This window comes from Phyllopteryx taeniolatus, chromosome 7 (genome assembly GCF_024500385.1).
Source record: "Phyllopteryx taeniolatus isolate TA_2022b chromosome 7, UOR_Ptae_1.2, whole genome shotgun sequence".
Lineage (NCBI taxonomy): Eukaryota > Metazoa > Chordata > Actinopteri > Syngnathiformes > Syngnathidae > Phyllopteryx > Phyllopteryx taeniolatus.
This window is the reverse complement of record NC_084508.1, coordinates 28,386,223-28,414,048: the sequence shown is the minus strand read 5'-3', so window position 1 is coordinate 28,414,048 and position 27,826 is coordinate 28,386,223. Positions and strand designations below refer to the sequence as shown.

Sequence of the window (27,826 nt, the reverse complement as noted above, 5' to 3'; positions counted from 1 at the left end):
ACAGGAGGTCTGGTCTCCTTATCAGCTGGGACAAAGACTAGTCATCAACCCTTCCCCCCAGCCACACTGAAGGGTCTTACCAACAAATACCTTTTTCCTGCAAACTGATTTAATGACCAAGAATTTGAGAAACACGCTTTTCAAATGGGACTGTTCAAGACAGATTGACAACAATGGAATTACTATTCGCTGCCTTTTTTCAGGAACTCAAGTACAGCTATGAGCTATTTGTTTTTATATTAAAACCTGCATGCAAGGCGCCGCCAGGCCCACTGGGAACATTGCTGGAACACGGGCAACACCCGCTGGCGGTTGAGAGATACTCCAGGCCGTGAAGGTTTCACCAAATTTAAATGTTTGATATTTTACGAACTTTGCACGAATGCTCCGTGTATATCATAACACCAATGTCACTTGTGACTGGTTTTCCCACAGGTCTGCTGCTTAAATCTGTTTGTCAACTGAATATGCTTTTTTATCTCGGAACAAGCACAGCAATGTTACACAAACAGACATTGTTATTAGCCACCACATAAGGTTGAAACACTTACTGCATAGATTAACCATGGTGTGTGACAATGCAAAAGCTGGGAATCAATTAATTCCTTATTCCACTGGTTTTAAAACCACAAATAATTCTAGGATCAAAACATGCCAGACCATTTTGTTCTCTTGGCTCTTCTTGTCCTTCTTCTCACCGAAGACGCTGGCGCACAGCCAGGGAGCCGCACCTCTCACCACGAGGTGGGGGAGACGCACTGAACCTTACTTGCCGCGCCAACGAGCGCGGGCTGCAGAATTACTCTGTCCGCTTCCCCAAAACTACATGTTTGTGTGTGGGGCAGCATCCTGGAGGTAGATCCGGCAAGGACGAATTGCGGCGCAGGTTTTTCCTGAATACGCTTGGCCGTTCTACACTTGAATTCTTTCATTTTCCATTTCCTTCTTTTCTCTACATTCAGAAGACCACATCAGGGGAAAAGTGGCCAGGACGACAACAGACAGTAGCTCAAAACTTCTGAAAGCCTTTCGACACTATGGTGTGGAGGAGAAAGAGGATGGAGGAGCTGATGGACAGGAGGACTCAATCGTTGATTATGGATCAGAAGATGGTTTGAGGTTCAGCATCAAAATTATTATTACTACTATTACTACTTTAATACCAGCTTCCAAAGTGTGCATGCCATCTCCTCAATCTCATCTCAACAGTTGACACCACTACGGCAGAAGCTGTCAGTGAAACATACAAGAGGCTGTCTTTTTTTTGCACATTCTTGCTATTTCTATTTTTTATTTTTTTTGCTCCGAAAAAGATTACACACATCAGAAGTTACTCACCATTTACTCAGTACTTGAATAGTTTTTTCACCAAGTACTTTCTTATTCTTACTCAAGTATTTATTTGGGCTACTATTTACTCGAGTCATATTATTCTGAAGTAACATTACTCTTACTTTGAGTACAATTTTGGGCTACTCTACCCACCTCTTGGTTATGAAAAAAAATATATACCATTATAATAAAAAGAGATCAAAGGAGTCACATACCTTTTGGAGTCATGGTGTTTGTCAATGTGGTCAATATGCTTGGCGTTGTCCTGGTGGTGAACATGGGTGTATTTGGGCTTGATGTACTCATGGATGTATTAGTTGTGGTTGAAGACTCTGTGTTGTTTGGCACTGTAGTGGCTGTATATATGGTCGTGGTTGTGTTTCGGGGTGCAGCAGTTATGGAAGTTGTTGTTGTTCCAGGATTTGTGGATATGGCTGTGTTTAAGGTTGTGTTTGGGGTTGTAATAGTAGTCATGATTGTGTTTGTCGTTGCAAGTGAGGTGCTTCGCGTTGTATTAGTTGTGGATATGGTTGAGTTTATAAGGTTTTGGGTTGCAGTAACCACGGGTGTTCTTGTTATTATTTCAGGTGTTTGTGATATGGTTGTATTTATGTTCTGGGGTGTGGTAGTCATTGTTGTATTATGGGTTGCAGTAGTCACAGGTGTGCTTGTCATTGTTTCAGGCATTTGGGATATTGTTGTGTGTAAGATTTTGGTCGTGGTAGTCATTGTTGTGTGAGTTTTTGCTGTCATGCTTGGCATTGGATTAGATGTGGCTACAGTTGTGTTTTGCGGAGTATTGGGGATGGTAGTTATAGATGTGTTACTTGTTGCAAATGCCGACATGGTTGTGTCTGGAGTTGCTGTAGTCATGGTTCTGTTTCTCATGGTTGAGTATTCTGTGGTTTTTGGCATTGTAGTAGCTCTCAGTATGTTTGTGGTTGTGAATATGGTCGTGTTTTGTCTTGTTGTTGCAGATATGGTTGTGTGTAATGGGTTTTGGGTTGCAGTAGTCACAGGTATGCTTGTCATTGTTTCAGTTGTTAATGATATGGTTGTATTTGTGTTTGGGGTTGTGGTAGTCATTGTTGTGTTTGTTGTTGCTGGTGTTGGTTTTGGCATTGTGCTCATAGTGGAGATATTTTCGTTTTGCGGTGTAGTAGTGATGCTGGTCATAGATGTGTTAGTTATTGCAGATGTGGACATGATTCTGTCTTGAGTTGCTGTAGTTTTGAATCTGTTTATCATGGTTGACAATGTTGTGGTATTTGGCACTGTAGTAGCTAAAGCTATGGTTGTTGTTATTGTGATTTGGGGTGCAATAGTCATGGTTGTTACTGTTGTTACAGGACTTGTGGATATGACTTTGTTTTGGGTTGTGATAGTCATGGTTTTGTTTTTTGTTGCAGGTGTGGTGCCTGGCATTGTACTAGTTGACAAAATCGTTGGGTTTGGTGGGTTTTGGGTTTCAGTCATCATAGGTATGCTTATCATTGTTTCAGGTATATGGGATATGGTTGTAGTTATGTCTTGGGTTGTGGTAGTCATTGTTGCATTTGTTGTTGGTGTTATTGTAGTGGTTGGCATTGTTCCGGTGGATACGACTGTGTTTAATTGGCTTTGGGTTGTGTTAGTCACAAGTGTGCTTTGCATTTCTTCAGATGTATGTGATCTGGTTGTATTTATGTTCCCGGTTGTTGTAGTCATTGTATTTGTCGTTGTTGCTGGTGTGGTGCTTGGCGTAGTGGTAGTTGCGGATATGGTTCTATCTCTAGTTGCTGTAGTCATCAATTTGTTTGTCGTGGTTGAAGATTCTATGGTATTTGGCACTGTAGTAGTAGTAGGTGTGGTTGTGGAAGTTGCGTTTTTGGGTGCGGTAGTCATGAATGTTACTGCTGTTGTAGAACCTTTGGATATGGCTGCGTTATGGTTTGTGATAGTCATGGTTTTGTGGTGTGTGGTGATTGTAGTAGTTGTTTCAGGTGTTTGTGATATGGTTTTATCTATAGTCTGACTTCTGGAAGTCGTTCTTCTGTTTTGGGTTGTAGCAGTCACAGGTGTGCTCGTCATTGTTTCAGGTTTCAGGGAAATGTTTGTATTAATGATTTGGATTGGGTTGGTTGTCATTGTTGTCGTGCTTGGCATTGGACTAGATGTGGATATAATTGTGTTTTGCGATGTATTGGTAATGGTAAGCATAGATGTGTTACTTGTTGCGGATATGGCCATGGTTGTGTCTGCAGTTGCTGTGGTTATGGATCTGTTTGTCATGGTTGAAGATTCAGTGGTATTTGGCAATGTATATATGGTTGTGGATGTTGTGTTTTGGGGTGCCGTCGTCATGGATGTTACTGTTTTTGTAGAAGTTTTGGATAAGGTCGTGTTTAGGGTTGTGATCGTCATGTTTTTTTGTGCGGTGCTTGGGATTGTTGTAGTTGTGGATATTGTTCTGTTTAATGGGTTTTGAGTTACTGTAATCACAGGTGTGCTTGTCTTTGTTTCAGGTGTTTGGGATATGGTTTTATTGATGTTCTGGGTTGTGGTAGTCATTGTTGTGTTTGTTGTTGCTAGCGTGGTGCTTGGCATTGTACTAGTAGTGGAGAAAGTTGGGTTTTGCTGTGTAGTGGTGATGCTAGTCATCGATGTATTAGTTATTGCAGATGAGGACATGGTTCTTTCTGGGGTTGCTATGACTCTGTTTGTCATGGTTGACGATTCTGTGGTATTTGGTACTGTAGTAGCTTTCGGTATGGTTGTGGTTGCTGTGATTTGGGGTGCAGCAGTCATGGATGTTACTCCTGCAGGACTTGTGGATATGATTGTGTTTTGGGTTGTGGTAGTCATGGTTGTGTGTTTTGTTTCAAGTGCGGTGCTTGTGCATATGGTTGTGTTTATTATCTGAGATGTGGTAGCTAATGTGTTTGTCATTGCAAGTGGGGTGCTTGGTGTTGTACTAGTTGTAGATATTCTGTTTAATGGGTTTTGGGTTGCAGTAGTCACAGGAGTGCTCGTCATTGTTTCAGGTGTTTTCAGTATGGTTGTATTTATCTTTTGGGTTGTAGTCATTGTTGAGTTTGTTGTTGTTGCTAGTGTGGTGCTTGGCATTGTGCTAGTTGTGGATATAGTTGTGTTTTGCGGTGTAGAGGTGATGGTAGTCATAGATGTGTCAGTTGTTGCAGATGTGGACATGTTTGTTTCTGTGGTCATGGATCTGTTTGCTGTTTTTGCAGAATCTGTGGTGTTTGGCACTGTAGTAGCTGTAGGTGGGTAAGTAGTTGTATTTTTGTATCCAGTAGTCATGGATATTACTGCTTTTGCAGTACTTGTGCCTCTAGTTTTCTTTTGTTGTGTATTGGTTATGGTAGTCATAGATGTGTCAGGTGTTGTAGATGTGGACATGGTTCTGTCTGGAGTTGTTGTAGTCATGGATATGTATGCTGTGGTTGAAGATTCTGTAATATTTGGCCCTATAGTAGTTGTAGGTATTAGTGTGGTTGTGTTTTGGAGTGTAGTGGTCATGGACGTTACTGCTGTTGCAGGACTTGTGTATATGGTTGGGCTCTGGGTTGTGGTAGTCACGATTGTGTGTGATGATGAAAGTGTGGTGCTCGGTGTTGTACTAGTTGTGGACAGGGTCGTATTTGTTGTATTTTGGGTTGCAGCAGTCGTTCTGTTTGTTATGGCAGGTGTTGTGCATATGGTTGTGTTTATTATCTTGGCTGAGGTAGATATTGTGTTTTTTGTTCCCAGTGCCGTGCTTAGTGTTGTACTAGTTGTGGATATGGTTGTATTCTGGGTTGAAATAGTCACAAGTGTGCTTGACATTCCCTGTGTTGTGTATATGTTTGTTTTAGTGTTCTCATTTGTGGTAGTCATTATAGTGTTTGTATTGTTGTTTGTTGTTTTTGCAACTGTGGTACTTGTGGCAATAGTTGTTTGCATGGGTGTGTTTGTTCTATTTTGTGTAGTCATAGTTTTGTTTGTCGTTGATGCAAGTGTGTTGCTTGTGTTGCTTGATGATGTGCTACTTGTGGATAGGGTTGTTTTTTGAAGTCGGGATATGCTTTCTGTTGGTGATTTCATCATGTTTGTTTGGGATCTCTCACTTTCTGTTGATGTATTTGTTAGTATGCTTTTCATTGTCACAGGTGTTATCACTCTGGATGCTGTAGTTTCTGTAGTGTCTGTGGAAATGGTAGTTCTTGATTTGGTTCTCGAAGCCTTTTCCTTGATGGTTGTTCTGTAGTGCTGGGCAGCTGTGATGTTGAGCACACTTCTAGTTGCTGTTCTGTTTGTTGGATTCCCAGGTGTGAATACGTCGTCATCATCAGTTGCTGCCACAGTGTCGGGTCCTGAAGTCACCGTTATACGAGAAGAATCTATAGCTGTGGTAGTTAGAGATTGAGTCAGTCACATGTATCATGGATGTGACAAAAAAGTACATTTTTCTTTGCGTTCAACTTTACCTTTGTGTTTTTGTGTGATACTGCAATACATGTACATATAGCCAATAGAAAGATAATTTAGGTCAGGAATGCCCAGAATAGCCTTTTTCAAGCTATTGTCTTTCCAAAAAACCTGGCAGTTGAGACAGTTGGATTTCTCAGAAATATTCCATATGTAAATAAATATGTAATATTTGCTGTGATTCGATCGCTGTTCTCCTTAATTTGAAAATGGAAAACAGCTTTGCTAGCCCGCCGGTTACTTTTAGATGAATACTTTATTCATCCCTTGTTGTCGCAATAGTAATCATGACAGCCACTAAATTATAGCCTAAAGCTGACAGTGACAGGATACTGATAGCTAGTTCTAGGTGCAGATTACATTGACTATTGATCCTAGCTCGGTCCAAATGCACTGGTGATGTCCAGCCATCCATTATCCTCACTAGGGTCGCGGGCGTGCTGGAGCCTATCCCAGCTATCTTCGGGCGAGAGGCGAGGTACACCCTGAACTGGTCGCCAGCCAATCGCAGGGCACATGGAAACACACAGCCATTCGTGCACACATTCACACCTAAGGGCAATTTATAGTCTTCAGTCAACCCACCATGCATGTTTTTGGGATGTGGGAGGAAACTGGAATGCCTGGAGAAAACCCATGCAGGCACGGGGAGAACATGCAAACTCCACACAGGCGAGGCCGGATTTGAACCCCGGTCCTCAGAACTGTGAGGCAGATGTGCTAACCAGTCGGCCACCATGCCGCCCATAAGGAAAAATAATAAATAAAAATAAAGCAACAGCAACAAAGAATACAGAAGGCAATAGTTTACTTTTACAATATAGTATTGTTATTGTCAGATGGCATCTACCCAGGCAGAGGAATCAAAGCTCTAGATTCAGCATCTTGAAGGGTGACCAGCTATCTGTGTAATTATGTAATTGATTTTTTTTTTGTTCCGCAAATATTTTTTCTCATGCAATATACTCAATGAGATTTATCCAGTGATTAATATTAATAGATTATTTTTTCCAATTTAATAAAATTGTTGTCTTAGTATTGATTGTGAATATTTATTTGGGAGGTCGATTGTGCTTAAGTCCCCAAGTATGGACAATCTTGGGGAAAGTGGAATCCTGCAGTTCAAAATATACAATGAAACAGTAACAGTGACCAAGCCCTGCTTGTGAATAGCAAAAATCCGTGACTATTTTCCGCCACCTATAGATTCCGCAAGATGGTAGAAAAGCATTACTTTTTTATTACACACACACACATATATATATCCATCCATCCATCCATTCTCTACCGCTTATCCGGGTCGGGTCGCGGGGGCAGTAGCTTCAGCAGGGACGCCCAGACTACCCTCTCCCCAGCCACTTCATCCAGCTCTTCCGGGGGGATCCCGAGGCGTTCCCAGGCCAGCCGAAGGATGTAGTCTCTCCAGCGCGTCCTGGGTCGTCCCCGGGGTCTCCTCCCGGTGGGACATGCCCGGAACAACTCACCAGGGAGGCGTCCGGGAGGCATCCGAATCAGATGCCCCAGCCACCTCATCTGGCTCCTCTCAATGCGGAGGAGTAGCGGCTCTACTCTGAGATCCTCCCGGATGACCGAGCTTCTCACCCTATCTCTAAGGGAGAGCCCGGACACCCTGCGGAGGAAACTCATTTCGGCCGCTTGTATCCGCGACCTTGTACTTTCGGTCACGACCCACAGCTTGTGACCATAGGTGAGGGTAGGAACGAAGATCGACCGGTAAATTGAGAGCTTCGCCTTTCGGCTTAGCTCTTTCTTTACCACAACGGACCGATACAAAGTCCGCATCACCGCAGACGCTGCACCGATCCGCCTGTCGATCTCCCGTTCCATTCTTCCCTCACTCGTGAACAAGACCCCAAGATACTTGAATTCCTCCACTTGGGGCAGGATCTCATCCCCGACCTGGAGATGGCATACCACCCTTTCCCGACTGAGGACCATGGTCTCAGATTTGGAGGTGCTGATTCTCATCCCAGCCGCTTCACACTCGGCAGCGAACTGCTCCAATGAGAGTTGGAGGTCACAGCTTGATGAAGCCAACAGAACCACAGCATCTGCAAAAAGCAGAGATGCAATACTGAGGCCACCAAACCGGACCCCCTCTACGCCTCGGCTGCGCCTAGAAATTCTGTCCATAAAAGTTATGAACAGAATCGGCGACAAAGGGCAGCCTTGGCGGAGTCCAACCCTCACCGGGAACGAGTCCGACTTACTGCCGGATATGCGGACCAAACTCTGACTCCGGTCGTACAGGGACCGAACAGCCCGTATCAGGGGGTTCGGTACCCCATACTCCCGAAGCACTCTCCACAGGACTCCCCGAGGGACACGGTCGAACGCCTTCTCCAAGTCCACAAAACACATGTAGACTGGTTGGGCGAACTCCCATGCACCCTCGAGGACCCTGCCGAGGGTGTAGAGCTGGTCCACTGTTCCACGGCCAGGACGAAAACCACACTGCTCCTCCTGAATCTGAGATTCGACTTCCCGACGGACCCTCCTCTCCAGCACCCCTGAATAGACCTTACCAGGGAGGCTGAGCAGTGTGATCCCCCTGTAGTTGGAACACACCCTCCGGTCCCCCTTCTTAAAAAGGGGGACCACCACCCCAGTCTGCCAATCCAGAGGCACTGTCCCCGATGTCCACGCGATGTTGCAGAGGTGTGTCAACCAGGACAGCCCCAGAACATCCAGAGCCTTTAGGAACTCCGGGCGAATCTCATCCTCCCCCGGGGCCCTGCCACCGAGGAGCTTTTTAACTACCTCGGTGACCTCAAACCCAGAGATAGGAGAGCCCGCCTCAGAGAACCCACACTCTGCTTCCCCATGGGAAGGCGTGTCGGTGGAATTGAGGAGGTCTTCGAAGTATTCTCCCCACCGACTCACAACGTCCCGAGTCGAGGTCAGCAGCGCCCCATCCCCACTATACACAGTGTTGGTGGTGCACTGCTTTCCTCTCCTGAGACGTCGGATGGTGGACCAGAATTTCCTTGAAGCCGTCCGGAAGTCTTTCTCCATGGCCTCACCGAACTCCTCCCATGCCCGGGTTTTTGCTTCAGCGACCACCAGAGCTGCATTCCGCTTGGCCAGCCGGTACCCATCAGCTGCCTCAGGAGTCCCACAGGCCAAAAAGGCCCGATAGGACTCCTTCTTCAGCTTGACGGCATCCCTCACCGTTGGTGTCCACCAACGGGTTCGGGGATTGCCGCCACGACAGGCACCGACCACCTTACGGCCACAGCTCCGGTCGGCCGCCTCAGCAATGGAGGCGCGGAACATGGTCCACCCGGACTCGATGTCCCCCGCCTCCCCCGGAACATGAGCAAAGTTCTGTCGGAGGTGGGAGTTGAAACTCCTTCTGACAGGGGATTCTGCCAGACGTTCCCAGCAGACCCTCACAATACGTTTGGGCCTGCCACGTCGGACCGGCATCTTCCCCCACCATCAGAGCCAACTCACCACCAGGTGGTGATCAGTTGACAGCTCTGCCCCTCTCTTCACCCGAGTGTCCAAGACATGCGGCCGCAAGTCCGATGACACGACCACAAAGTCGATCATTGAACTGCGACCTAGGGTGTCCTGGTGCCAAGTGCACGTGTGGACACCCTTATGCTTGAACATGGTGTTCGTTATGGACAATCCGTGACGAGCACAGAAGTCCAATAACAGAACACCGCTTGGGTTCTGATCGGGGGGGGGGGGGCGTTCCTCCCAATCGCGCCCTTCCAGGTCTCACTGTCATTGCCCACGTGAGCATTGAAGTCCCCCAACAGAACAATGGAGTCCCCAGCGGGAGCGCTCTCCAGCACCCCCTCCAAGGACTCCAAAAAGGGTGGGTACTCTGAACTGCTGTTTGGTGCATAGGCACAAACAACAGTCAGGACCCGTCCCCCCACCCGAAGGCGGAGGGAGGCTACCCTCTCGTCCACCGGGGTGAACCCCAACGTACAGGCGCCGAGCCGGGGGGCAATAAGTATACCCACACCTGCTCGGCGCCTCTCACCATGGGCAACTCCAGAGTGGAAGAGAGTCCAACCCCTCTCGAGAGGACTGGTACCAGAGCCCCAGGTGTGTGTGGAGGCGAGTCCGACTATATCGAGTCGGAACTTCTCGACCTCACACACCAGCTCGGGCTCCTTCCCTGCCAGAGAGGTGACATTCCACGTCCCTAGAGCCAGCTTCTGTAGCCGGGGATCGGATCGCCAAGGTCCCCGCCTTCGGCCACCGCCCAGCTCACACTGCACCCGACCCCTATGGCCCCTCCCACAGGTGGTGAGCCCATGGGAAGGGGGACCCACGTTACCCTTTCGGGCTGTGCCCGGCCGGGCCCCATGGGTGCAGGCCCGGCCACCAGGCGCTCGCCTTCGAGCCCCACCACCAGGCCTGGCTCCAGTGGGGGGCCCCGGTGGCCCGCGTCCGGGCAAGGGAAAACGAAGTCCATTGTTTGTCGTCATCATTAGGGGTCTTTGAGCCGTGCTTTGTCTGGTCCCTCACCTAGGACCTGTTTGTCATGGGTGACCCTGCCAGGGGCATAAAGCCCCAGACAACTTAGCTCCTAGGATCACTGGGACACACAAACCCCTCCACCACGACAAGGTGACGGCTCAAGGAGGGGACATATATATATATATATATATATATATTATATATATATTATATATAATATATATATATATATATTATATATATATGCAAACTACTATCTTGTTATGTTCCCGCCCCGTTCATGGAGCGAAAACAAAAACACAAGCATTTCAACTAGACTTTACACCGATCTGATTGGCTTGATCGGTTTTGGCCGATAATTAGCATTTTATGCTGATCGGCTTTAATTCGCCGATCCGATCAATGAATTTTTGCTCCACACTGACCTGGAATCATGAAATGTACAATTAGAGATGTGGGACAGTGGAGAACTGCCATTTTTGTGGATCGTTATGTAACGACCCACCAAAATGGAAAACAACATTAGAATTCATAATCGAAGTCTGAACCCTTTTGTTTTGTTTTTTGTCCAACTTTAAATCTCTGTATCGTTGATTCTTTCCATTTTCAGTTGGCAGTAGAAAATCAAAAATGAAAGCAAATTATTATTTTGTTACCGTATTTGTTTTTTTAATCTAACATTTCATATTCCTATTTTCAGCTCAGATCAAAAGTATAAAATGAAAAAAAAGGCAAAAAAAAATCTGTTTACAGGCAACTTGTTATTGTTTCCGATACTTTATCCAATTTTATGTTTACACAACTGTTCATGACTTGCCTATGACCTTTACAAATTACTTTTTGGAAAATAACCACACCTCAGGAGATGAGGATTGTCGGGTTACAAAAATGCAGAGCTTTTACTATACATACAAGTACACAGTAGACAGAGATTCTGTCAAAAAATGCAACCAAATGGATTATTTCATTCATGGCTACGCACAAAGGGTCATTGTGCTGTAATAAATACAATAATGCCATAAACAGTACTATGGAGGCATTATAAGCGGGGGAAAGTGATGTTGAGTCGAAGGGCCCAAGACTGACAGGGGCCGTAGCAAATTCTATTTTTAATTTGTGCTATTGAAGTGATGGGACCCGAAATGGTATTTTTCCACGGGGCCCCAAATCCCATTTTTATAAATGTAATCTGTCCACTGCTTACAAACATTACATACTGTAAGTGATGTCATAATAATACCGATTTAGTTCAAGTATACAGATTAGCAAAAAAGATCGATTTTCTAATACTTTGTGTTCTACACCTCTGATCCAGAAACATGTAACCAGAAAGTGAAAGCAAGTTACCTTGAAAAGATGCAAACAAATATCCATGCAAATATATCCAATAAATGATTCTTCCTTTCATCATGACAACCGGGTTAAGTCTCTCCACCCAGCATCAATGTGAGCTATGTGTCACACTTTTCCAAGAGCGTGTGTTCGTATTTTGCACTTTCCTTGTTCATTCATGCTCCACCCTCAGCTATTACGCAAGGAGCATTGACAGGGAGGCTACATACAGTAGTTCTTTGAAAATGGTAAAAGATCATTATTGCAATGATAATCTTGATGTTGTTATTTGCAGACTGAATGATTTTGAGTATTTAAAAAAAATAAATCTAATTAGTTCATTTCAGTAATTCAAAAAGTAAATGTAAAAGTACATGAATGAAACAAATCATTTTCATATGGTCAAATCCAATTCTTACCTAATGTCTATATGAAAAAAGTAAATTCATCGTTTCCTAGGTAATATAATTTTTTGAGATGCTGATGTAGCCCTCATAGGCAGTACTCACAAAACCGTTGAACCCTCAGTTCACTGGGGGAAAAAAACCCAAACCGATTGTCGTAGGAACGAGCCCTCAAAACGCTTCAGTAGGCACAGCGACTCGATCCCGTAGCGTCGAAGCGGCAGCCCGGTGGCGTTGAGCAGGCGGGACCCGTGGCGTTCAGCAGACAGGACCCGTGGCTTTGAAATAGTCAATCCGTTCGCGTCCAAAAACAGTCCAAGCATCCGTTCGTCCATAAAACAGTCCAATCATCCGTTCGTGTCCAAAAACCAGGTGCAGACCCCCGCCCAAAAAAAACTCTCTCCCCCTGGTCCCGCATCTCCCGCTCTTTTTCTCCACGACTCACCTCCTTCCCCCAATCCCATTGGACCACCACCCCTTCAATCAATCATTAAAACAAAAAAAAACCTGAAATGTTCACAGACCCCTCGGGACGCAGGACACCCCAGTATCCATCCACACAAAGAACCAAACAAACTTTTAACTAGTTTTCACAACAGCAATTCAAACAAATACAGTTTAACACATTTTAGTCAGTACACTACACTCTCCCCCCACAAAAAAAAATTTGTCATGCCCTCATGACATGTATAACAACATAAACTTTTATGAACAGGATAAACACTCCCCTCTCAAACCAATCCACTTATAAAAAATGCTCTTGTACCTCAAAGGTGGTGGAGATAAGCCATATGTCTTATCATCAACCTTAGGTAGAGAGACAGTATGAGTACTAACTGCCACAGAGCTTGGACTCCCTAACAAGTCATAGGTTAGTCGGGTAGGAACCCTTTTCAGTCTTTGAGGCCGTCGTGCCTCGTCTGAACTCTCTGTAACACTGTCTTGTCTCGCAGTCGTTACATCGAATGTCTGTGCTTCAGTGTCCCTTCCAGTATCAACAGTACTTTCAAAAGTCTCATCTTGCACTACGGATCCATCGTCATCTGTTGCCGCAGATGCCTCAACTGTAACCTCATCCATCTCTTGGTTAATTGGAGGGACAACTTGATCCAAATCCATGCTGACAGGTTCTGATTGAACAGTTTCCTGAGCTTCCGGTTGTCTTGACTCACATATGGAGTGATAATCATACCACACACCCATTTCATCCTCTTCTGAGTCAGATGCAGACTCAATCTTTTCAACATGATCAAGCGCTGGTACACCAGAAAGATTACAGTTTTCAGCCCTCTTTGCTTTGAGTCTTTTGCTGGCTCTCCGTTTGCGTTGAAGTGTATCTTCGTTCTTTTCCACATTCAATTTCACTTCCTGTCCAATGGGCAGAATGTGATTTCGGTGCAATAATTTGTTAGAGCCTTGTCCGTTCTCTGGCTTCAACTTGAACACAGGCAAACCAGGGAGTTGACTCTCCACAACGTATGGTGTAGCTTTCCAACGATCAGCTAGCTTGTGTTTTCCTTGCAGTCCAAGATTTCTGATTAACACCCTGTCACCAGAGACTAATGGACAGAAACGAACTCTCTGATCGTAGCGTTGTTTGTTCCCTTCATTTTTTTTTCTAGCCATGCTCTCGGCGAGCTGGTAGGCAGTCTGTAATTCTCGTTTCATGTTTTTGACGTATTTCAGATAGGACTTGGTGGATGTACCATCACTTGAGACTCCAAATGCCACATCTACTGGCAGTCTAGCCTCTCGACCGAACATGAGAAGATATGGCGAGTGGCCTGTTGACTCATTTAGCGTGCAGTTGTATGCATGCACCAGCTGACTGATGTATTTACTCCATTTACTTTTGTCCTGCGCATCAAGAGTACCGAGCATGTTGAGAAGAGTTCTATTGAAACGCTCAGGTTGCGGGTCACCCTGCGGGTGGTAGGGTGTGGTTCTAGACTTCTTTATACCAAGCATACTCAACAGTTCATGAATGAGGCGGCTCTCGAAATCTCTGCCTTGATCCGAGTGTACTCGCTTCGGTAGACCATAGTGGACAAAATATTGTTCCCACAGGACCTTAGCAACTGTTGACGCCTTTTGATCCTTAGTCGCAAAAGCTTGAGCATAACGTGTGTAGTGATCTGTAATTACAAGAACATTACAAATGTTTCTGGAGTCAGGCTCAATTGTCAAGAAATCCATACAGACAAGATCCATCGGCCCCTCACTGGTAAGATGTGACAACCCAGCAGCTCTCTTGGGCAGCGTTTTTCTCTGAATACACCTTGGACAATTTTTACAATACGTCTCAACCTGTGTTTTCATACGAGGCCAGTAAAATCTCTCTCGCACCAACCCATAGGTTTTGTCAAACCCAAGGTGACCTGACTGGTCATGCAAAGACTGAAGAACAGTTTCTCGGAACTTCTGTGGGAGTAAGAGTTGTTGTCGAACTGGTTTGTTGGGAGGCTTACTGATTCGGTACAGTACAGAGTCCTTGACCTTTAACTTTTCCCACTCTTTTAACAACAATGACACATCCGGATGTTTTCGTTTGTTAGCCCGGTCCGCAAAGTTCTGCACAACAGCACACCACACTTCTCCGATGCATGGGTCTTCCTGCTGAGAATGTGAGATGTCAGCTAAAGACATTTGGGGCAGTGGCTGAGTGCTTACAGATAACACACTACAATAAGCTCTAGGTACAGCATGCTTGGATGAGCCCAGGAGATCCACAGCTCTGCAACGGTGAGGATAAGGTGTTCTAATTGACGACATGTGACAGACAGCTTGGACGCTGGTAGGAGACATGGACACTTCCTCTTCACCAGACACATCGCTGTCAGCATGAGGACGCCGTGACAAGGCATCTGCATCAATGTTTTGTTTTCCAGAGCGATATTTCAGGCTGAAATCATACATTGATAGCTCCGCTAACCATCTATGTCCTGTTGCGTCCAACTTAGCAGTGGTTAAGACATATATATACAAATGCAACCGGACGCAAACCTTCTCCTTGGTCCTGATAGAGGACACCTCCTAAACCTTCTCTACTTGCATCAACATGCAGAACATAAGCCAGATTTGGGTTTGCGATTGCTAGGACAGGTGATTCTGTAAGACTGACCTTTAATTTCTCAAAAGCTTTCTCACAGTCTTCATTCCACCTAGCCCCAAACGGCTCTGAGGGGTGGTACCACTCTGTTTTTGAGTTCTCTTTCTCTTTGTTGTTCTTTTCCATTTTAGTCTTTCTTCCTGGCCTTCCAGTCACAATGCAGCCCTGCAGTAGCTGATTGAGCGGATGACAGACTCTGGAAAAGTCTTTCACAAACCGTCGGTAGTATCCGCAAAACCCAAGAAATGAACGGAGAGCAGTGATGTTCTCTGGGCGTGGCCACGACTTCACAGCTTCGATCTTTGAAGGATCAGTAGCAATGCCATTGCTAGAAACGACATGCCCAAGATAGGTTACAGAGGGACAGCAGAACTGACATTTATCCAAAGATAATTTAAGTCCCTCTTCCTTTAATCTGTCAAGCACTTTAAGAAGGCGCTGCTCATGTTCCTCCATTGTTCTCCCGAAAACAATGACATCATCAAGGTACACTAACACTTCCAGCAGATTCATATCACCAACCGTCCTTTCCATGATACGCTGAAACGTGGCTGGTGCTCCGCAGATGCCTTGTGGCATTCTCTCAAATTGATAAAATCCTGCCGGACAGGTAAATGCCGTTTTTTCTTTGTCAGCATCACATAAAGGGATCTGATAGTAGCCACTTCGGAGATCAAGCACGCTGAACCATTTGCTACCACTCAGGCATGTCAGGGCATCCTCCACACGTGGGACTGTATACTGGTCAGGAATTGTTCTCCTGTTTAATGTCCTGTAATCCACGCACATACGTATGGTCCCATTTTTCTTTCGGACCACAACGATAGGTGACGCATAGGGGCTTCTAGACTCTGAAATTATTCCAGCTTCTTTCAAATCATTTAAATGTTTTCTCACATCCTCCAAATCCTTTGGAGGTAAGCGTCTAGAGCGTTCTCTGAATGGTTTGTCCTCCGTCACTCGAATGCTGTGTTGTGTGCTCTTTGCACAACCAACGTCAAACTCACTACAGGAGAAAACCTCTTTCCTTTCCATCATTCTTTGACACAGCCTCTCCTTCCACTCAGGAGGCACAGGAGAATCTGCGAAGTTGAAAGACGAGGGGGATAGTTGAGATGTGGACGGCTTAGAGGACTTCTTTTCAGGGACTGCATTTATTACATCCACCCTGTGCAAATGAGCAATTTGCATACCACGTTTCAATGTCACAGAATGATTTGATACATTTCTCAAAGTTACTGTGATACGACGACAATGAACAGCACTTGCTTTATCAACAACGGGCATCACTAACAGTTCTTCAGGGAAGTAACCCTCCTCTGGACGTTCTACAAGAACAGCCTGACCAGAAAACCCCCCCACAAATTTTGGCACGCCAACCACTTTTGCAACGCCCCCAGGAGACAGCACTAAGGGCTTCTCTCGAGTGAACCAGACTGTTCCTCTTTTTAGGTCAGCTGTGTCATCTGGGGTGCTCCGAAACTTCTCATAAGCCTCTTTTATTGAGGGGTGAACAGACATGTTATGTAAGAAATTATCTCCGTTTTGTGTCTTGCAGGAATGAAATAGGCTCCGAACTATGGAAGTGTTTGTGCCAACCACAATAGAAATCTCACCTTTCATGACTGGGTCTGGACACACAAGCACAAGTGTTTCTATGGTCTTAGCTACACCCACTACATCTCCAGCAAACTCAAGTTTCAAACACATATAACCATCATATGGATATCGGTCTACACTGAGGCCCCAAATCTCCAAGCACTCAATAGGGGTCAAGGGCAGGTGTTTCAGATACTTGTCATAAAAGGAGCGGTACAGCAGGGTAACTTGGGACCCACTATCAAGCAAAGCTTTGGCGTAAATGCCCTCAACTTGTACAGGAACAACAGAACTAGGTCCAATTAAACCCTCTGGCAAATCAGCCTTGCTTTCTTTTAGCGTATCACACTTTGTGGAACGTGTTCTCTCCAGAGCATCAGGCCGTTCCTTTACTGAGCTCCTGGGAAGTTTCCCATCAGCTGTTTTGCTTTCAGGAGACGCTTATTTACTTTTCGGAGATTCTCTGGGTTTTCACACTCCCGCTGAAAATGACCATCTTCACCACATTTGTAGCAAAAAACATCTGCACCATATTGAAATCTGGGAGTTCTCTCTTTCCCACTTGCATATTTTACAGCAGCTTTTTGAGTGTGGTTCTGGATTGCATGCTGTGGTGGACTTTCTGATGTAGCGACAGAGACAGATAGCAGACGTGCAATATCACTTTTAAGCCCCTGAATTTCCTTCTTCAGACTCTCTATGGCATGGTCGGTCTCCACTCCAACAGCTACTGATGGTGCAGACTCTGGTTGTTTTGACACCACTGACGCCGTAGCACAACCTGCACACTTAACCGCAGATGAAGAAACAACATTCTTCACTCTTTCTCTTTCAAGAACCATCCCCTCTTCTTCTCTTACCTCACGAAGGAGCTCTGTGAAGCTTGGAGCGGGCTTTAGCTTGTAAGTCATCCTTATACGAAGTGCAGCAAAATCATGAGTGAGTGCACCTCTAGCAATTTGCTCGATGCGTGTCCTGTTCATGTCAGTGACGTCGATCCCACCTTTCCGATGAACAGCGTGCAGCAGTTTGTCTAACCTGAGTAAGTATCCTGACAACTTCTCAGTTTCTTGCTGGAGTGTGTTACGGAACTTTACCATGAGATCAGCTGCACTATCTGTGGTCCCAAAAGCTGTTTCTAGGGCCTTAAGATACTCATTGGCAGTGGCACTGGGGTTAGTGGCTCTTAAACCCCGGACAATATCTGCTGCAGGCCCTTTGAGACTTTCAGCGATTCTCTGTTTCTTGACAACATCAGAACATTGCCACTCATCCAGCGGGTGGGTGGTCTGTTCCGCCCAAGAGTCATACTCCTCTTCTCCAGGTAGCGTTGGCTTTATGCCCGAGAAGAAGCGAAGTTTCCGATAGCATTGTCCGTCCATAGGCGGGGCTTGACATTTTTCCACAAGCAAAGAGATGGCATTGACAAGCTCTGTGTTCAAGTCAGGAACAGTGGGTGGGGCAGGCGTGGTCTTAAGCAAACCTGTCACATCATCTAAAGTCTTTCCTTCACTGGCTAAGAATGATACTAGCTTGGATTGGAAACCTCTTTTGTCACTAGTCACATGGAAAGTCTGAAAATCAGGGACACTTACTACCCACAAGTCTGACGGGTCCCCAGCAACCAACTGTTCAGGTAAGTCAGTTTTAGTCATGTCATCTGTGGTCTCAACTAATACGGACTGATTGTTGTTTTTGCGTGTTAGACACCGTCCTCTGATTTTAGTGCGACCAAAAATTTTAACTTCATCAAGTACCTTATAAATGTTCTCATCAGTAACATCAAGAGAAACCCCGCTAAGCACAATAGATTTCTTAACATCAATACCTTTGTCGTCACACCATTTGATTATTTGTTCGGACTCCATGTTTTGTTTTGAGTTTTTTTGTTTTTTTTTCAAAACCAGTCACACAAAACACACTCAGTATTGTGATTACAGTACTATTACAACCCCGGTCAACATTGACCGAATTTCTTCCTTTTTTTTTTTTTCCTTTGCTCACCAATACACTAGTGAACAATAACGATCCCGGACGAGCCCCCACATGTAGCCCTCATAGGCAGTACTCACAAAACCGTTGAACCCTCAGTTCACTGGGGGAAAAAAACCCAAACCGATTGTCGTAGGAACGAGCCCTCAAAACGCTTCAGTAGGCACAGCGACTCGATCCCGTAGCGTCGAAGCGGCAGCCCGGTGGCGTTGAGCAGGCGGGACCCGTGGCGTTCAGCAGACAGGACCCGTGGCTTTGAAATAGTCAATCCGTTCGCGTCCAAAAACAGTCCAAGCATCCGTTCGTCCATAAAACAGTCCAATCATCCGTTCGTGTCCAAAAACCAGGTGCAGACCCCCGCCCAAAAAAAACTCTCTCCCCCTGGTCCCGCATCTCCCGCTCTTTTTCTCCACGACTCACCTCCTTCCCCCAATCCCATTGGACCACCACCCCTTCAATCAATCATTAAAACAAAAAAAAACCTGAAATGTTCACAGACCCCTCGGGACGCAGGACACCCCAGTATCCATCCACACAAAGAACCAAACAAACTTTTAACTAGTTTTCACAACAGCAATTCAAACAAATACAGTTTAACACATTTTAGTCAGTACACTACACTGAATTTAGCATGCGGCACGGTGGCCGACTGGTTAGAGCGTCAGCCTCACAGTTCTGAGGTGCGGGGTTCAATCCCCGTCCCCGCCTGTGTGGAGTTTGCATGTTCTCCCCGTGCCTGCGTGGGTTTTCTCCGGGCACTCCGGTTTCTTCCCACATCCCAAAAACATGCATTGATTGGAGACTCTAAATTGCCCATAGGCATGACTGTGAGTGTGAATGGTTGTTTGTTTCCATGTGCCCTGCGATTGGCTGGCAACCAGTTCAGGGTGTACCCCGCCTCCTGCCCGATGACAGCTGGGATAGGCTCCAGCATGCCCGCGACCCTAGTGAGGAGAAGCGGCTCAGATAATGGATGGATGGATGAATTTAGCATTTTGGTTGCTGTAAAATCTGAAAAAAAAAATCTAAACTATAAGAAATAAAATCTTAAATATTTTACTCTGTATAGTTATAGTCTATATAACTAACTTTTGATATTGAACTAGTGAAATAATACGTTTTCCACAATATTCTAATTTATTCCATCCATCCATCCATCCGTTTTCTATGGTTTGTTCTCATTTGGGTCACAGCTATCCCAGTTTACTATGGGCGTGAGGCGAGCGACACCCTGGGCTGGTCGCTAGTAAATCGCAGGGCACATATATAGACAATCATTCACACTCACTTTTACACATTACAGTATTACAGTTTTTATTTTCCCCCTGTTTGTTTGCGAATTAATTCACTTCCATATGACAATTCCCAATTGACTGATGACCAATCCAGGGTGTCGTCTGCCTGTGGCCTAAATTCAACTGGGATAGGCTCCAGCTCCAAATGATGCTAAAAATTGGTGAATGGATACTGTATATGCAAGTGGCAAGGTTGATCTTAAAATAAAACATGACAGTTCCAGTGGGAAGTGTGGAACCAGGTTAATCCCAACTAGAAATGCTGTATGTAGTTAACATGATGATCGACGTACTTCATAAACAAAACACATTCAGACAATTAACATTGTTTGGCTTCGGTGGAGATCTGTTATTCTTTTGCAAGTACAGTACAGTACAATCCAGGTTTCCACTTTTATATATTAACATATACGAATTTTTAAAAAACTTTTTTTATTATAAAATAAAACGCTAATACTTTGATTGACCAGACAATGGACTCTTTCTAATGGATATTTCCCAGTTGGTGTCAGGTGGCTAGTAATAAGAAGACAATACACTGAACTTAATCAACAAAGCACAAATTGACATTAAGGTTGTCAAACAGGTTTCGATCAAGGTACGGTTCTACTCACTTCGTTCTCAACTCTTTTCTTTAGAAGTTGATTAACTTTACAGGCCTGAAACTTCCTTATTGCTACGACTCGACTCTATTTCTTAGCATGTTATAATTATACAAATTGATGGGTTTTGCTGTATATTTTTGACTTTGTTGGTATTCATTGTGTCTTTATGAATACATGATGAGAATGTATTTATGTACTTTATATTCTGAAACACTGCTCACACTACAATTGATCATGACCATTTCAATTAGCACATTTAATTAAACAATGTAATCTGTTTTTTGAAAATTTACACAAGGAAACGTGTGTGTCTGCAATTAAAGCAAAGTTTTACAAAGTACTTCGGTTTATTTAGTATTTGTTTTTGCCTTTGACAATGTCATTATATATATATATAATATGTATCACTTTTTATGAAAAGCAAATATTGGGCAAAAGTATACATGAATATACAATAAATGAGGCAATTTTCTACTCAGTGTCGTGGGGGGCTGTTGCCTAACCCAGCTGACATTAGGCTTAAGGCAGACTGCACCCGATTCATTGTCAGTAATGGAAATTTTAAATAATTCATGAAAATATTGATTTGGAAAATTTATGTTTCATGGACAGCGGCTGAAATAAGCATTTAACATGACACAATTTTTCTCACTAAATATACTTCCCAAGGTGCTATTGGCCCGAAAATGTCATCAGTTGTTAGGAACAACCCAAGCAATCCATACATACAAAGAAAGTAGAACAAATAAGATCAGAACTTAAGTTGCGTGTAAAAATTTCACATTTTACATGACACAGGGGAAAAAAAGTGTTTAACACATGAAGGGAGTTGCAAAAAGGCATGGAAAGCCAAGACAACACCTAAAATCTATCAATAATCAAACAGCAATGCAGTCCTTTGTCGGTGCAAGTGAATATCAGCTGGTTCAGTCCAAATTGATGGCCTACAAAAAGGTCAAGGTGTGAGTGAAGACATCTCATGATGGGTAAGAGCAAAGAGCTGTCTCAAGACCATTGCAAACTAATTGCTGTAAAACATAACGATGGCATTGGTTACAGGCACATATCTAAGCTTCTGAATGTTCCAGTGAGCACGGTTGGGGCCATAATAATTACAGTCGGTACGGAAAGTATTCAGACCCTGTTAAATTTTTCACCCTTTGTTATGTTGCAGCCTTTTGCAAAAATTATTTATTCATTTATTTCCCTCATTAATGTACACACAGCACCCAATCTTGACACAAAAAAAATTATTTAAAAAGAAAAACTGAAATATCACACAGCCATAAGTATTCAGACCTTTTGGTGTGACATTCATACATTTAACTCGGGTGCTGTCCATTTCTTCTGATCGTCCTTGAGATGGTTCTACACATTCATTGGAGTCCAGCTGTGTTTGATTATACTGATTGGAACTGGTCAAAGGAACTGCCTGAAGAGCTCAGAGACAGAACTGTGGCAAGGGACAGATCTGGCCAAGGTTACTTAAAAAAATATTCTGCTGCACTTAAGGTTCCTAAGAGCACAGTGGCCTCCATAATCCTTAAATCGAAGACGTTTGGGACAACCAGAACATTTCCTAAAGCTGGCTGTTCGGCCAAACTGAGCAATCGGGGGAGGAGAGCCTTGGTGAGAGAGGTGCAGAAGAACCCAAAGATCATTGTGGCTAAGCTCCAGAGATGCAGTCGGGAGATGGGAGAAAGTTCTAGAAAGTCAACCATCAGTGCAGCCCTCCACCAGTCAGGGCTTTATGGCAGAGTGGCCCGACGGAAGCCTCTCCTCAGTGCAAGACAAATGAATGTCCGCATGGAGTTTCCTAAAAAACACCTGAAGTGGGTGCTGGGGCGGGGCTGGCTGGCACCCGCCTGGGTCCCCTGCTCTGGCTACTGGTGGGGGCAATGGGTGGTTGTCCGGCCTAATGGGCCCGACCTGCGGCCCATTTTTCTCACTAATCACATCTTGGCACACATATCAAAGGGTTCCTGGGGGACTGGTATGGGATCGGGACGGTGTGGGTGTCGGATTGGGTTTCGGTATGTCTGTGCTGTTTCCCGGTCCGTGCGCACTCCCCCTCTGCCTTGCCTGCCCCCCTGGACTTTAAATGCATCACACACACTCCCCATGTTTTAATGCACCACATACACCTATCTCTGGGGGGTGGGTGGGTCGTGGATGAGTCGTGGGTGGGGGGGTGGCTGTTAGGCAGTAGTGCTTGCCAGCCCTGCCCCCACCCCCTCGGCTCACTGACCTCGCCAGATTTTAATGCACCACACCAACACACATCGGTTGGCACTGATACATGGGATAGGGCCAATGACTGCTAGTCGGGGACCTGGCAGTCATAGTAACAGGGGGGGAAGTGGGTCTCACTTACTTGCATGGCGGTGCTCCCGACGCCAGGCCCCCCGGGCTGGATGATTGCTTGGTGTTGGGGCTGCTCATTGGGTTCCTCCCCCCTTATCGTTCCCTTGTCGGGTGCCCCTATCCGCCCTCCTTTCCAACAAACAAGGGATACTCTCCCACCCTTGGACTGGGCGGGGACTGGCTGCATCGTGGGCCCTGCTGGTTGGGGGGGGGGGGGTGGGGCGTCTGGCTCTACTGGGGGTAGGGGGGGGGGGGGGGGGCGGTGCGTGGGGTGGTTGGCTGGGGGGGTGGCATTGGGTCACTGCAGCCCCCGCTGGGTGGCCGGTTGTTGGGGCGCCTCGGTGGGGCCAGCGGACCACTCTGGGTCCCTTGGTGTGGGACATGTCCCGTCCGCCGGCCTGCTCTCGGGTGGACCCATAGGCCTGATCCCGCCCCTCGATTGATTGGGTGGGGTCCTCAGCCGCCGCGGTGCGGCCACAGCAATTACAGGACACTTCTGTCAGTCTTTGTGCAAGTAAAATGGTATCAATTCACTTGCATGTATTCGCAGGCGCACACCCCTTACTGCAAAAAATAACTCATGAATATGCAAATCACTTGTGTATCCCCTCACTTATACTCTCGTCCTGTACACTTATATAATTTACATAATTAATGCCACCACACTTTAGTTGTACAGCCAGGTTCACTAACCTGGTCCTGCATGCTTCTTCTCCTGTCCTTGTCCTGTTCTATCTTGTCCTGTCCTTCCCTCACAGGGTGTAGCACTACAGCCCATGCAACACTCATATTTAACGTTTCATTGTTGTAGATAATGTAATGATTTACTTCACTCATCCTGTTTACAATTAGTGCTTTGTCTTTTGTCTTTGTTTGTTTCTCCCTTCTAGAAACCTTTTTCTGTTCGACTGATCAAGTCTGATTCTCAATAAACCTCAATTATAATACCAGAACGGAAGCTTAAAACACCACTGTGACAGAGTAAAACTGTTTCGGCATAAAAGGGATACAGATTTTCCATTCTGCTTGACCTAACAGCTGAACAGGACCAAAAAAAAAACACCTGAAGGACCGCAAGATGGTTTGAAATAAGATTCTCTGGTCTGATGAGACCAAGATAGATCTTTTTGCCCTTAATTCGAAGCGTTATGTGTGGAGAAAAGCAGGCACTGCTCAGCACCTGTCCAATACAGTCCCAACAGTGAAGCATGGTTGTGGCAGCATCATGCTGTGGGTGTGTTTTTCAGCTGCAGGGACAGGGAGACAGGTTGCAATCGAAGGAAAGATGAATGCGGCCAAGTACAGGGATATCCCGGACGAAAACCTTCTCCACAGTGCTCAGGACCTCAGACTGGGCCGAAAGTTCACTTTCCAGCAAGACAATGACCCTAAGGAGACAGATAAAATAACGAAGGAGTGGCTTCAGAACAACTCAGTGAATGTTCTTAAATGGCCCAGCCAGAGCCCTGACTTAAACCCAATTGAGCATCTTTGGAGAGACCTGAAAATGGTTATCCACAGACGTTCACCATCCAACCTGACAGAACTGGAGAGGATCCGCAAGGAGGAATGGCAGACAATTCCCATATACAGGTGTGAAAAAACTGTATTAGCTCAAAAGGGTGCTTCTACTAAATACTGAGCAAAGGGTCTGAATACTTATGGCTGTGTGATATTTCAGTTTTTCTTTTTTCATACATCTGTAAAAATTTCAAAAATATATATTTTTTCTGTCAATATGGGGTGCTGTGTTAATGAGGGGAAAATGGAAATAAGATAAGGGTGTGGGGGTGTGATGCAGGAAAGCTCCCAGCAGGGTGCATGTGGAGGCCACAGGGAACATCTGTTGGAGACAACAATGGCTACAAAAGGTTGCTGTAAACTTTATGAGAAGCAAGAATGTGGAGACGCCGTCTGGAGCCAGCGGCAAATGGCCATCATTCTGCATATGACGATGATGTCAGTCGACCCTGGACCAATCAGACGGCGAAAATTCCAAACTTCATCTTTGAAACGTTGTATAAGTCTGGGGCAGGAACAGATAGCTTTGTTCAGTCTGCGCTGTCTCTGCTGAGGCTCGGATAACCGAAGCTGCAGACCCAGAGCTCTGAAATATGTATAGACTCCTCTGTCAGGAATAAAATGGTTGGCTTTTAACATGTCATTACAATTGTAGTTATTTCACGAAAACGAACACGCATGGAACCTCGAGAGTTGATAGGTGATTTTAAAACACATTTTCTTTTAAATGGTGACCCCGTACGTGAACCTGGAAGGACATTAGATAAAAGGACAGAGGAGTGGACAGGGATTCAGTTGGACTGCAATCTCCCCGGTGCACCGACAGAAAAAGTGAGCAGAAACCTGTTTGATTAAATCAAGAATTCTGCACATTGGAAATTGTGAAATTTGGGAGATTTGTGGTACAGTTGTTTCATTGTCAATAGTTACTAGGACGTTGTGTTGTTATTGATTTGTTAATCGGAAGTCAGGGTAACAAGGGGCCTGACTAGTCAGGGTAATATATGTCCTGACAGACCAGGGTAACAGATGACCTGGGAAAAGTAGGGTAACGAGGTGCCTACTAGTCCCGTCGTAGACTGACTTGAAATCGGACGCGGTTTCATACTGTGACGTTTCGGTAGACGTTGGGAATTTTGGGACCCCCAAAAACGATTTAGAATAAGATGAGTGTGCCACCAAAACCCTGGGGAAAAGGAAAAGTTGGACACTGCAGGGTGGATGGAGAAAAGAGATTTGAATAAGAAAATAGAAGAGAATGAACAATTGAAGAGAAATGTTCACGAGATTTGTGTGGTGTCCACTGCCATGGCAGCTGTTCGGCGAAAAAGAGCGACACCTTCCCAAAAGCGGCCCCCCAGTGACTTCCCTTTATCTGGCCTTGCTGGTCGAGGGAGCCGCTCAAATGACAGACCAAGACACCGGGGAAGCAAAACTCCCATCAATCCCGGACGAGCCCCCAGTCAACAAAGTGGGTTAATATACCAAGAATTGTCTTTAAAAGATTTTGAGTTTTTACAGAAACGGCTGCCCGGACTGGCTGCTGGCGGTGAAATGTAGATCCAGGCGCTGAAAAAGTTGACGGACAGCATGAGCCTGGCGTGTGGTGACATAGTGAGATTGATTCGCGCCTGTTGAATTTCAGTTCATCAATCGGATGATATTTTGACACGGTCTGATCTGAATAATGTCAAACCTAAAATTTTATTTGCCCTTTTTGCTCCTCCAGTGTTTGCGGTCATCCGTGACATGTTCCCGTCCTCCTCGCCGACGGTGCCGAAGCTCTCAGACTTCAAACCTCTAATGGATCCTTACCTCCTTGTTCTTCTTCGTCCCCAGCCTCGCTGTCCGCTCCAGCCACGCCGCCAAGCTCTTCCACCTGCTCACGCCACAAAATTGTTAAATATTCCTTTTTTTTTTTTGATGAAATACATATATTGTATTCATACTGTTGCAAAAGGTCTGTGCTTTTATGACAATAAACCAGACTTTTATGACGTTTTGAATAAATAGATAAAAGATATAATACTATTTTGGGTTGTCCACCAAATGGTCTTTTTCAAGGTCTAAAAAGTTCAATCAAATTTCAGAGGGTGCTTTCCAAAATTAGGTCATGGGCTCAGCCCACCCAAAGTACTTGCCCTAGACTCACCGCTGCTAGAATCACTGAGTTAAATGGCCAGTGTTATATCTTTGTATGTAAATTATAGACATTAAATGTTTGTAGAACGGCAGCACTGGCCGACTGGTTAGCACATCTACCTCACAGTTCTGAGGACCGGGGTTCAAATCCTGGCTCCGCCTGTGTGGAGTTTGCATGTTCCCCCTATGCCTGCATGGTTTTTCTCTCGGTACTCCGGTTTCCTCCCACATCCCCAAAACATGTGTGGTAGGTTGATTAAAGACTCTAAATTGCCCATAGGTGTGAGTGTGAGTGCCAATGGTTGTTTGTTTATATGTGCCCTGCGATTGGCTGGAGACAAGTTCAGGGTGTACCCCGCCTCTCGCCCGAAGATAGCTGGGATAGGCTCCAGCACGCCTGCGACCCGAGTGAGGATAAGCAGTACAGAAAATGGATGGATGGATGTTAAGTGGCAAACTTTGTTAAAAAATATCTTGTATAGTACATTTAAGTACAGTTGTATTTAACTTTTAAGTACATTTGCATTTAATCTGTTCGAGCTGTTTGTATGTATACATTATATGCGCAATACATACTTTTGATCATGAAGTTCAGCTTTTTACTTTCCTATAGTTAAGCACTGTGCTAATTTTCAAACTGCATAATGTGACAGTGGTTTACAATCATATTAAATAAACTGTAGAAATAAAACTTTTTTGATGAACACTTGGGCCTACTATGCTACAGAATATTAATGTTGGTAACGGTGGTACTTGGAGAGCTAAGTATATTTTAGGTGGCACTTGATAACCGATGTAAAAGGGTCTTTTTGCCCATGCCTGCCCTAAAATAATAATAATAACCCTTGTGAGGATAAGCAGTACAGAAAATGGATGGATGATGATAATAATAATAATAATAATAATAATAATAATAATAATAGGCAGCACAATGACAACTGTTTAGTACACTTGCCTCACAGTTCTGAGGACACGGGTTTAAATACGGCCTCACCTGTGTGGTTTTCTCCGGGTTTCGTCTCACATCCCAAAAAACATGCATGGTAGGTTAATTGCAGACTAAATTGACCGTAGGTGTGAATGTGAGTCCGAATGTTTTTTTGTTTTGTTTTTAGGCTCCAGTACAACCGCGACTTTAGTGAGAATAATAATGATAGATAAGATACTATAGTTCCTATTTTTGGTTTGTTTGACACGACT

General features: G+C 45.0%; 1 protein-coding gene across 1 annotated transcript in view; it reads right to left on the bottom strand.

Moving 5' to 3' along the window:
- Positions 1 to 27,758, bottom strand: part of LOC133480919 (mucin-2-like) — a 36,779-nt gene extending 9,021 nt beyond the window's left edge. Inside the window, exons 1-3 of the mRNA XM_061779641.1 lie at positions 27,621 to 27,758; positions 26,300 to 26,363; positions 1,548 to 5,717 (exon numbers count right to left, since the gene is read on the bottom strand). Of these exons, the coding sequence (XP_061635625.1) occupies positions 1,548 to 5,717; positions 26,300 to 26,363; positions 27,621 to 27,668 (4,282 nt within the window). The 5' untranslated portion in view covers positions 27,669 to 27,758. The remainder of the gene's footprint in view (positions 1 to 1,547; positions 5,718 to 26,299; positions 26,364 to 27,620) is intronic.
- Between the last annotated feature and the right edge of the window lie 68 nt (positions 27,759 to 27,826).